This window comes from Engystomops pustulosus, chromosome 7, assembly GCF_040894005.1.
Source record: "Engystomops pustulosus chromosome 7, aEngPut4.maternal, whole genome shotgun sequence".
Lineage (NCBI taxonomy): Eukaryota > Metazoa > Chordata > Amphibia > Anura > Leptodactylidae > Engystomops > Engystomops pustulosus.
In genome coordinates this window covers 3,490,604-3,503,940 of record NC_092417.1, presented here as the reverse complement: position 1 = coordinate 3,503,940, position 13,337 = coordinate 3,490,604, and the positions used below count along the sequence as shown (strand labels likewise).

At 46.2% G+C, this 13,337-nt stretch overlaps 1 protein-coding gene across 2 annotated transcripts in view; it reads right to left on the bottom strand.

Moving 5' to 3' along the window:
• Positions 1-13,337, bottom strand: part of LOC140069132 (uncharacterized) — a 137,009-nt gene that overhangs the window by 37,616 nt on the left and 86,056 nt on the right. Inside the window, exon 1 of one of the 2 annotated variants that reach the window (XM_072114497.1) lies at positions 2,470-2,608. The exons of the other annotated variant lie outside the window; for it this stretch is intronic. Within the exon in view, the coding sequence (XP_071970598.1) occupies positions 2,470-2,547 (78 nt within the window). The 5' untranslated portion in view covers positions 2,548-2,608. Of the gene's footprint in view, positions 1-2,469; positions 2,609-13,337 lie in introns of those variants that run through there. 2 annotated transcript variants of the gene reach the window in all.

Below are 13,337 nucleotides of genomic sequence, written 5' to 3'. Positions count from 1 at the left end.
ATATGGAGGGTACATGGAGACACGAGGTGAGGTCACAATCTATATGGAGGGTAGATGGAGACACGAGGTGAGGACACAATCTATATAGAGGGTAGATGGAGACACGAGGTGAGGACACAATCTATATGGGGGGTAGATGGAGACGAGAGGTGAGGACACAATCTATATGGAGGGTAGATGGAGACACGAGGTGAGGACACAATCTATATGGAGGGTAGATGGAGACACGAGGTGAGGTCACAATCTATATGGAAGGTAGATGGAGACACGAGGTGAGGGCACAATCTATATGGAGGGTAGATGGAGACACGAGGTGAGGACACAATCTACATGAAGGGTAGATGGAGACTCCAGGTGAGGACACAATCTATATGGAGGGGAGATGTAGACATGAGGTGAGGACACAATCTATATGGAGGGTAGATGGAGACAAGAGGAGAGGACACAATCTACGTGGAGGGTAGATGGAGACACGAGGTGAGGACACAATCTATATGGAGGGGAGATGGAGACACGAGGTGAGGACACAATCTATATGGAGGGTAGATGGAGACATGAGGTGAGGTCACAATCTATATGGAGGGTAGATGGAGACATGAGGTGAGGATACAATCTATATGGAGGGAAGATGGAGACACGAGGTGAGGACACAATCTATATGGAGGGTAGATGGAGACATGAGGTGAGGACACAATCTATATGGAGGGAAGATGGAGACACGAGGTGAGGACACAATCTATATGGAGGGTAGATGGAGACATGAGGTGAGGACACAATCTATATGGAGGGTAGATGGAGACACGAGGTGAGGGCACAATCTATATGGAGGGTAGATGGAAACACGAGGTGAGGACACAATCTATATGGAGGGTAGATGGAGACATGAGGTGAGGACACAATCTATATGGAGGGTAGATGGAGACACGAGGTGAGGACACAATCTATATGGAGGGTAGATGGAGACATGAGGTGAGGACACAATCTATATGGAAGGTAGATGGAAACACGAGGTGAGGACACAATCTATATGGAGGGTAGATGGAGACATGAGGTGTGGATACAATCTATATGGAGGGTAGATGGAGACACGAGGTGAGGACACAATCTTTATGGAGGGTAGATGGAGACACGAGGTGAGGACACAATCTATATGGAGGGTAGATGGAGACATGAGGTGAGGTAACAATCTATATGGAGGGTAGATGGAGACACGAGGTAAGGACACAATCTATATGGAGGGTAGATGGAGACACAAGGTGAGGTCACAATCTATATGGAGGGAAGATGGAGACACGAGGTGAGGACACAATCTATATGGGGGGTAGATGGAGACACGAGGTGAGGACACAATCTATATGGAGGGTAGATGGAGACACGAGGTGAGGGCACAATGTATATGGAGGGTAGATGGAGACACGAGGTGAGGACACAATCTATATGGAGGGTAGATGGAGACACGAGGTGAGGACACAATCTATATGGAGGGTAGATGGAGACACGAGGTGAGGTCACAATCTATATGGAGGGTAGATGGAGACACGAGGTGAGGACACAATCTGTATGGGGGGTAGATGGAGACACGAAGTGAGGACACAATCTATATGGAGGGTAGATGGAGACACGAGGTGAGGTCACAATCTATATGGAGGATGGATGGAGACACGAGGTGAGGTCACAATCTATATGGAGGATGGATGGACTCACGAGGGGAGGACACAATCTATATGGAGGATAGATGGAGACACGAGGGGAGGACACAATCTATATGGAGGATAGATGGAGACACGAGGGGAGGACACAATCTATATGGAGGATAGATGGAGACACGAGGTGAGGACACAATCTATATGGAGGGTAGATGGAGACACGAGTTGAGGACATGAAACACAATGGCGGCACTCAAGTGATGATAACACATGGGTGCCCCCATCTGGGACCTGGGTGGCGCCCCCTCTGATGTGTTGCTATGACAGCTTGAACCCTAACACAGGGTCCACACATCCAGTCAATGTACATTACACTGCAATCCTGCTGCAGTATATTGTATAAGTGATCAGACTCCCTAGGGTTAAAGTACCCCAGGGAATCTGGCGGTCTCAGTTAAGGTCGGATAAGAGATAAGATGGTGGGGTCGGGGGGCAGAGGACGCAGAGGGTCTCAGTTAAGGTCAGAAAAGAGATAAGATGGGGGTGTCAGGGTGCAGAGCACATAGATGGTCTTAGTTAAGGTCGGATAAGAGATAAGATGGAGGTAAGATGGGGGTCGGGGGTCAGAGGATGCAGAGGGTCTCGGCACTGCTCAGTGATTACAGGGGATTTTCATGATCAGTTATTATCGAGATTTTACTATGGAAAAGAATAACCAGTTGTCTCCCCGTCTGCTGCTGCAGTTTGGTGCAGATCCCTCAGCGTCTATAGGTGATGTGACTGCAGCACCCCCCACCCCAGGACCGGGACATGAGCGACTTACCTGTGCAGGTATCTGCAGGTCTACGTGGAGCAGGTGAGGCAGAGGCAGCAGAGTGCTGAGCAGGGAGGGTGTCCTCATGTTATAAACACCGGAGGACCCAGGTGACACCCTGCACCTCCCCGTCCTGTAGGGACCTAACTATCAGCCGGGCCATGGGGTCACGCCCTGCCTGAATAATTCAATATCAGATCTGTAAGTCACTGCCCTCTGATCACAATGAAGAACCTCCATCCCCTGCTGCAGTCTAATCCCCGCAGCAGTGAATCATGACACAGAGTCATCAGCTTCTACCTGTGATCCCTACAAGAAGATCCTCTGACCCTCTCCTCCATGGAGACCACCCGCTGCAGGATGGAGGACACTACTCCAACATGGAGGACCACCATGTCCTGACAGCTGAGACTCTGGGGAACCTGTTGTGGATCCGTTGTTGTCAATTATCAGTTGTTACTGTAACGCAGGGTCTGGGAACGGAGTAATGACACAGCTTGTGGGTCCTGATGCTAAACCCAGAGCCCAGCTTTCCCTACCTGTTTGCCTCACATACCCTAAACAGTAAGAGGACAACTAGAAGACATTCCCTTCATGTGCTGAAGTGCAAAACTCAGAGAAGGACAGGACAGGACGAGCAAATGTCACAACAAATCTATAGTCAGCGCTGAACTATGAGCAGATGATTTATGTGATACCAGAGTTCTGGCCCCAGGAATGATTGGAGCAAAATCAGCAAACCCAAGCCCGTGTTCACACTAACAATGTACAAGAGAGACTTAAGGACACAATCGGCGCCTCCTCAGATGCATTGCACGGACAGAGCGGTTACACTGTGATCCGTTAGACCCCAATTTTGGTGGAATCCAGAAAACTACTGATGTGTGTGATGCTTCTAGTCGGACACCATCAATACTTTTCCTAAGGAGAGGTCATCAATAATCACAGAATTCTCCAAAAAAACGCAGCATAAACTATGAGGCATAAAAGATCCGACCTCTGGTATCTGTCCTCCGTGCAGGTCCACCAGGAAAATTACAAAGTGACCTGAGGAAACGTCCTCCAAGAACTTTGCCTCCCTGACATCAACTTCATGCAATCTGCCTCCTGTAAGAAGCAGGAGATCGACAGACCAGGGCCCCTAAATTCCTACATTTTTAGAGACCCCTAAACTTGTAACTGGTTCCCTTCTGTCTACAAAACTTTTCCATAATCCGGTCCCTGTTCTCCCCTCTGCCCCGATGTCCCATGTGTTACCCCCAGATGTGGTCCTGGTGCTTGTACTACGCTGCTGCCTGTGGGGTGTATGGAGGATGGTATATCGCTCTACGTTCTCCTCCGTGTCGTGTGGTTGATGTATAATTGTCGGTGGATGTGAGGATCTGGCAGTGGAGGATGATCTATCGTGTATGTGAGGCTGTAAGAGTATTACATGACATGTCCAGGCAGAATGTTATCCATTGTCCTGGATCTCTACACGGCTCCGGAGTTCTGCACTGCGATGTCTGGTTATGGCTGCTTGTGTTTTCTTCATGATGTAATTCTCATCCAATCCTCTGACTTCGGGCTCAATACCAAATCTGTACCAGATCCCGACTACAGCACAATGTATAACAATGTTTCTTAAGGTTTTAAGACAGTTTTTAAAATCACATTATCACATTATTACTTCCCTTATTATTCCAGACAGAAAGTAGGTCCTGCCATGGGTACCTGGTGCACCCCTAGTAATGCCGATATGTAGGGATCACTGTGACCGGGATGGTGGTATTGGTATTATTTTAGTGACTTGGAGGGGATCTACAGGTTCAGCTGTGCTACAGTCCAGTGTCGTAAAATGGTCTATGTTATCGCTACATATTAAAATACATCCCAAATTCAGGACAATGAAAGAGACAAAAGCTGCAGTATAACATAGCATGGACTCTTTCACCAGTGGTCCCTTCCAATGCATCACATACTGGATGGAAGTCTGGACCCCATGAGAATCCCAAATCCTCTCAACCTGAAACTCCAATGCACCATGAGCCACAACTATGAGAAGTGTGTGAGGCAGCTATAATCTGAAGGCCACAGGATTAATGACCACAATTGCAGAATACGGACCAACATAACATGGAGAAAACTTTCCAAATGGAACCTTGAGGCGCAGATTCTTGGTAGAAAAACCTCACTCACTCCCCAAAAACTGAGGACAGGGAAAATGTTTTTATTTGCCTGACTACAAGATCTTGGGTTTTAGCCAGGATCGAAAGAAGGACAAGAGTTTGGAATTGAACTTGTAAGTACAGAAGAACAACGATACCTTAGTTGAGGAGCTGCAGAATAAGTGTAAATGACAGAGATTTCCAAATGCCCACCGAATCCTCTCCAAAATTTAGAGTTCAAACTGAATTGCAAGTTATAGGAATCCCTCCAGTAATCTCGGGACACCTCACTTCTGTCACACACCCCACAAGCTACCGCAAAGTCTTGAGAGACCATGATGGTCACCAGGAAGATTTAACCAACAGATATTTGGTTCCGGCAATCCCATGGTGTCCCGCCAGAACAATGAACTTCTTGTAGGAGGCGGAGACAAGGGGGACAAACATGTTATCCCTGGGAGTGTTACTAGGTGCTGGGTCCTGAGAGTTATCAAAAGTGGCTCGATCATAATCAATCTCGACCAACACCACATCATGGACAGGATTTTTCCGGAGCATTCTGTGGGGTATTACTGGTAAAAAAAACTCCATTTTTCCTCCCAGAACTAAGGGAACTAATAGTTCCCAATTACCCACATCGAAGCCCAGAAGTCAGGGATTCAGTGCCCTACACCAGAAGCATAAACCAATATATATGGACCATTTAAACCTTTCTGAATTGGGATCGGGGCTTTTCTTATACTGTGCAAATGCTACTTCAGCTTCTGGGGTCCTGTTGGTCACATCAACACTTTTGTTTGTCTTGCAAGATCATTCAATGGGGCAAATTTACTTACCTGCTCCTGTCGCGATCCCCGATCCGGACAGTCTGACGAGAATGAAGTGTGGTACGATGCATGAAGATTGTGCACTAGAGTTCCTGCATCCGTCGCTTCCCCGCAGGGGTCCCCGGAGTTCACCTTCTCCTTCCTGGTGCATGTAAGTGCGTGTATTGCGACACAATTCTAAATGTTAAATCCCGCGCGTTGTCCGATGGTCTGCCCCACGATTTGTGTCGCGTGCAAGCCGGCGCCGATGCGCCAAAATCCTATCACATGTGACACAATCCCCTGTTAAATGCGGCGCAAAGCGGAAATCGCTGTGAGACCCGACGAAAATGCGCTCCGCGGACCCTTAGTAAATGAGCCCCAATGTCTCAGCCACAGATGCTTTTTTAACAAATTTCTGATAGTAGAAAAGACCAAAAAACTTTGAAGGTCTTTGAGACCGGTGCAACGTCCTAGTTCTTGATAGCCGTGACTTTGGGTGGAGCCACACAACAAGGTTCAGGGGCGAGGATGTAACCAAGGAGAGTGATTTATTATTTTATACTCCAAACAAACACTTGGACGGTTTAGTAAAGAGGAGGAAATATTAGGATATCATCCAAGTAAACCACAACCCAGGAGATCTCGAAAAATGTCATTAATAAATTGTTGGAAGAGTGTAGGAGCATGACACAACCCAAAGGGCGTCACCAGGTCTTCAACCTGTCCTTCTGGGGTGATAAATGTCTTCTGTCCCTCCTCCCTTTCTCTGATCCGGACTGTAGGCCCCGCAGAGTTTACTCTTACAGAACCAGTTCTCAGCCACTACCTGATCTGGAATCCAGAGAAAGTGGATGTGGAAGTTCATGGTCATCTACACATGGTCTGGCTCCTCATCCTTCTTCTACAAGGTGGACACCTGCCTCCATAGGAGAGTTAGAGGGGCGGATGTGTCCCCTTCTGTGGTCTCCCCTGGATCTATACATGCTGTCATCTTCTGGGGGAGACAACTTGAATATCCTCCCCTTGGGATAGTCAGATACTCAGGTGAGGCAGAGGCGGCAGAGTGCGGAGCAGGGAGGGTGTCCTCGTGTGACACGCTGCACCTCCCTGTCCAAAAAGTGCAAAACACAGAGAAGAAGACAGAACAGGACGAGCTAATGTCACAACAAATCTATAGTCAGCGCTGAACTATGAGCAGATGATTTATGTGATACCAGAGTCCTGGCCCCAGGAATGATTGGAGCAAAGCTCTGTCTGCCACAGCGGGTTAACTGTTAATGAGCCGGAGCAGATCTGCATAACGAGATTAGTGTGTGGTGCAATTCAATACAAAATCGGCAATCCCAAGCCCGTGTTCACACTGACAATGTACAAGAGAGACATAAGGACACAATCGGCGCCTCCTCAGATGCATTGCACGGACAGAGCAGTTACACTGTGATCCATTAGACCCCAATTATGGTGGAATCCAGAAAACTACGGATGTGTGTGATGCTTCTAGTCAGACACCATCAATACTTTTCCTAGGTAGAGGTCATCAATAGTCACAGAATTTTCCAAAGAAACGCAGCAGAAAACAATGAGGCATAAAAGGTCTGACCTCTGGTATCTGTCCTCCGTGCAGGTCCACCAGGAACGTTACAAAGAGACCTGAGGAAACGTCCTCCAAGAACTTTGCCTCCCTGACATCAACTTCATGCAATCTGCCTCCTGTAAGAAGCAGGAGATCGACAGACCAGGGCCCCTAAATTCCTACATTTTTAGAGGCCCCTAAACTTGTAACTGGTTCCCTTCTGTTGACAAAACTTTTCCATAATCCGGTCCCTATCCTCCCCTCTGCCCCGATGTCCCATGTGTTACCCCCATATGTGGTCCTGGTGCTTGTACTACGCTGCTGCCTGTGGGGTGTATGGAGGATGGTATATCGCTCTCCGTTCTCCTCCGTGTCGTGTGGTTGATGTATAATTGTGGGTGGATGTGAGGATCTGGCAGTGGAGGATGATCTATCGTGTATGTGAGGCTGTAAGAGTATTACATGACATGTCCAGACAGAATGTTATCCATTGTCCTGGATCTCTGCACGGCTCCGGAGTTCTGCACTGCGATGTCTGGAAGTGTCCAAATAGAGGACAATATAGTATTAGGTATACAGCATAGGATTATGTACAGACTATACCACACAGACAGTATCACACGAGGTAGGATTAGATACACAGCAGACAGTATCACACATGACGTGTAGTCCCCTGAGCTTACACTCAGGACAATGGCTGCTGTCACACAGTAATCTCCTCCTGGATCGACGCCTCCGGATCAGAACTTTCTCACTACTTTGTTGTAACTTGTGTCCTATCCACTGACTACAACAAGTGCAAGTCTGAGCATTCTGAGGGGGGTCCGGGGCAGCATCCTCATCTCTTACCCTCCATCAGCCCCTCTGCCTCTCTCGGTGGGGGTCTCGGACCCAGCCTTGTGCAGTATCCCCACAGGTCTAACGGCTCATACACTGATAGCAGAGGCCACTGTTCTCTTCTGTGGCTCACCCCACACTTCAGGCTCAATACCAAATCTGTACCAGATCCCGACTACAGCACAATGTATAACAATGTTCCTTAAGGTTTTAAGACAGTTTTTTAAAATCACATTATCACATTATTACTTTAATTATTAGAGGGGCGGATGTGTCCCTTCTGTAGACTCTCCTGGATCTATACCTGGTGTCATCTTCTGGGGGAGACAACTCGAATATCCTCCCCTGGGATACTCCGATCCTGGATGGAGATCAATCCTGACAGATATTTTATCAAAATGCAGAAGCAAAATCCAAGCTGTTCTCAGGGTCTTATCCTCCACACTCAGACACAAGTAATGAAGTGCAAAGAGATGAGCACTTAGGTATCCAGCTCTCCAATCAAAGACCGGGTGATGTGACGCTGATCATGGGAGACCCAAAATGACACCAGAGGGAAGGTTATTCAACACCAAATACTTTTACTGTATTGATCCGACCTGCCTAGAAATCTGGGGGAATTCTACCCCCTCTCCATTTAATCACTGAGATTAGTTACGGACTCGCAATCTATCAGGTCCAGACACAGACTTATCCCCAACACACAGAGAAAGCGAGAACAGAATCTCAGTAACCCACTCAGAAGAGACCTGATTGTCCGGGTGACTCTGCCGGGGGTCTGGTGGGACAATTTACTTCAGTCACTGCAGTAGAGACATAGAGACAACCTGTAGACGATGTTCTCCTCCGGCTTTACAGAACACAATGGCCGCGGTCCTTGACAGCAGGAGAAGGGACCGAGTTCTTAGGGGATAGAAGAGTAACATGGAGAGACGATTGGGGTCTGCTCCATCCTTGCATCTATCTCTGAGCCATCAGGATTAGCTGCCAGGGCCAGAATCAGACTCATCATCAGAATCATAGCTCCCAATCGTCCCGATTTTGCCGGGACAGTCCCGTTTTTCTTACCTCTGCCCCGCGTCACGGGCAACTGTCAGATTGTCATGGATTTTCCCTCCCGGCTCTGTAAATACTTTCAAAGCCTGAATTAATATTACTGAATGGTTTCTACAGACATTGGGCAGGGAATCCTTTTGAGAGATGTGTCGGGTTAGCGGAGAGCAGGGACCACGTCATCAGGTTCAGATCAGCATCTGTCCATATATGGTCTCCAGGTCTTCCCCAGACACAAGCTCTTTTTTTAGTTAAATGAAATACATTTTTGCCCAGTCTGGGATTCAGACCCCAGGCCCTCTGCATTAGAGATAGGAGCCTCTACCCACTGAGCTATGAGCCCAGTGATTACATAACTAAGGATTTTTTTTAACTAGGAAATGTTATCTGCTACTGTTACACTGTGACACAGACTTAATGCCCTGATATATAGAGAGGGATCTTCTCAGAGATTATTATTGTAATTATGGAGACTATTATTATTCTGAATTGTATTATTTTATTATTATGGAGACAATTATTAATAATAGTAAAAATAATAATAATCATCGCTATAATTATATTTATAGTTATAATTGTCTCAATAATTACAATAATAATCTCTGAGAAGATCCCTCTCTATATACCAAGGCATTAAATCTGTGTCACAGTGTAACAGTAGCAGTAACAGTTCTTAGTTACCATAATAGATGGAGGAAGCCACAGCACCCGGTACGGTTCAGTTCCAAATAGTCTTTATTATAACATCATCCAAGCATAAAAATTGCAACGTTTCGATTCCAGTTGAATCTTTCTCAAGCATGCTTGAGTAAGATTCAACTGGAATCGAAACGTTGGCTTCAGTTCTTAGTTACCAAAATTCCTCGTCTAGATCTTTTCTGGGCTCTTAGCTCAGTTGCTAGAGGTGCTGTGTCATTATCATCCATGGACACTGCAGGTTCTAGGTTCAAATCCCAATAAGGATAAAAAAAAAAAATTTATTATTGAGATAAATTTTATTATTGTTATATGGTTAAAATTTGGGGCGTGCCAGGGAGTGATTGGGGGGGGGGCCTAGGGGGATCACTACGCGTGCCGCCATTTTGTCCCTCTTTCCCTTTCACAAATGTTGGGAGGTATGGACAATCCCCATTAATGATGATCTTCATGGAAGGTTCACACCACTCACACATTGTATCGGGGATCTCCATGGGAAACTTCTTAGCAGAGCATTTACCTTGGAGAAAAAGGAGATAAGACTCCACCAGCACAATGTGATCTAGAAAGGGACCCCAAGGATTGGAAATGGGGGTTTCTCTGCCATCATCTCTGCTGGGAGGGAGGAGATTCCAAGAGAGGTTAAAGGTAAGTGATTTTCTGTGACTTGTTGTTCTTGTGCATCATCCATTGAGCGCCCAGACCTTGTGTCACTGCAGATCACAGGGAATCCAAGTATGTGCTGCCACTTACATTACTGAAAGTGGACGCAGACCTGGAGATGGGAAGAGGCTGCACAAAGTCCAGCAGGGGGCATCAAGGATTTCCTAATGTTGTGATGTAATTGTGAGGCTCATCCACCAGAGGGAACCGCTGCAGCTATGAGATATTCCTAAAATCACACACCCACACATCCTGTAGGAGAAGATATAACCTCCAGGAGAACATACAACCGCCAGGAGAACATACAACCTCCAGGAGAACACACAACCTCCAGGAGAACATACAACCTCCAGGAGAACATACAACCTCCCGGAGAACATACAACCTCCAGGAGAACATACAACCTCCAGGAGAACATACAACCTCCAAGAGAACATATAACCTCCAGGAGAACATACAACCTCCCAGAGAACATACAACCTCCAGGAGAACATATAACCTCCAGGAGAACATATAACCTCCAGGAGAACATACAACCTCCAGGAGAACATACAACCTCCAGGAGAACATACAACCTCCAAGAGAACATATAACCTCTAGGAGAACATACAACCTCCAGGAGAACATATAACCTCCAGGAGAACATACAACCTCCAGGAGAACATACAACCTCCAAGAGAACATATAACCTCTAGGACAACATACAACCTCCAGGAGAACATACAACCTCCAGGAGAACATATAACCTCCAGGAGAACATATAACCTCCAGGAGAACATATAACCTCCCGGATAACATACAATCTCCAGGAGAACATACAACCTCCAGGAGAACACACAACCTCCAGGAGAACATATAACCTCCCAGAGAACATACAACTTCCAGGAGAACACACAACCTCCAGGAGAACATATAACCTCCAGGAGAACACACAACCTCCAGGAGAACATATAACCTCCCAGAGAACATACAACTTCCAGGAGAACACACAACCTCCAGGAGAACATATAACCTCCAGGAGAACACACAACCTCCAGGAGAACATATAACCTCCAGGAGAACATACAACCTCCAGGAGAACATATAACCTCCCGGAGAACATACAACCTCCAGGAGAACATATAACCTCCCGGAGAACATACAACCTCCAGGAGAACATATAACCTCCCAGAGAACATACAACCTCCAGGAGAACACACAACCTCCAGGAGAACATACAACCTCCCGAATACCATACAACTTCCCAAATAACATACAACCTCCCGAATAACACACAACCTCCCGAATAACATACAACCTCCAGGAGAACATATAACCTTCCGAAGAACATACAACCTCCCGAATAACATACAACCTCCTGAACGACATACAACCTCCCGAATAACACACAACCTCCCGAATAACATACAAACTCCAGGAGAACATATAACCTCCAGGAGAACATATAACCTCCCGAATAACATACAACCTCCAGGAGAACATATAACCTCCAGGAGAACATATAACCTCCAGGAGAACATACAACCTCCAGAAGAACATATAACCTCCCGAATAAAATACAACCTCCAGGAGAACATACAACCTCCAGGAGAACATACAACCTCCGGGAGAACATACAACCTCCAGGAGAACATACAACCTCCAGGAGAACATACAACCTTCAGGATAACATACAACCTCCAGGAGAACATACAACCTCCCGAATAACATACAACCTCCTGAACGACATACAACCTCCCGAATAACATACAACCTCCTGAACGACATACAACCTCCAGGAGAACATATAACTTCCAGGAGAACTATTTACCTCTCGAATAACATACAACCTCCAGGAGAACATATAACCTGCAGAATAACATACAACCTCCAGGAGAACATATAACCTGCAGAATAACATACAACCTCCCGGAGAACACACAACCTCTAGAAGAACATACAACCTCCCGAATAACACACAACCTCCCGAATAACATACAACCTCCAGGAGAACATACAACCTCCAGGAGAACATACAATCTCCACGAGAACATACAACCTCCAGGAGAACATACAACCTCCAGGAGAACATACAACCTCTAGGAGAACATATAAATTCAAGGAGAACATATAATCTCCCGAATAACAAATAACCTCCAGGAGAACATACAACCTCCCGAATAACATATAACCTCCCGAATAACATACAACCTCCAGGAGAACATACAACCTCCCCAATAACATACGACCTCCAGGAGAACATACAACCACCAGGAGAACATATAACCTCCAGGAGAAAATATAACCTCGAGGAGAACATACAACCTCCAGGAGAACATACAACCTCCAGGAGAACATATAACCTCCAAAATTACATACAACCTCCAGGAGAACATATAACCTCCAGGAGAACATATAACCTCCAGGAGAACATACAACCTCCAGGAGAACTTTTTACTTCTCGAATAACATACAACCTCCAGGAGAACATATAACCTGCCGAATAACATACAACCTCCCGGAGAACACACAACCTCTAGGAGAACACACAATCTCCAGAAGAACATACAACCTCCCCAATAACATACAACCTCTAGGAGAACATACAACCTCCAGGAGAACATACAACCTCTAGGAGAACATATAAATTCAAGGAGAACATACAACCTCCAGGAGAACATATAACCTCCAGGAGAACATATAACCTCCCGAATAACATACAACCTCCAGGAGAACATATAACCTCCAGGAGAACATATAACCTCCCGAATAACATATAACCTCCAGGAGAACATACAACCTCCAGGAGAACATATAACCTCCCGAATAACAAATAACCTCCAGGAGAACATACAACCTCCCGAATAACATACAACCTCCAGGAGAACATATAACCTCCAGGAGAACATATAACCTCCCGAATAACATATAACCTCCAGGAGAACATACAACCTCCAGGAGAACATACAACCTCCAGGAGAACATATAACCTCCCGAATAACATATAACCTCCAGGAGAACATATAACCTCCAGGAGAACATATAACCTCCAGGAGAACATACAACCTCCCAAATAACATACAACCTCCAGGAGAACATACAACCTCCCGAATAACATAT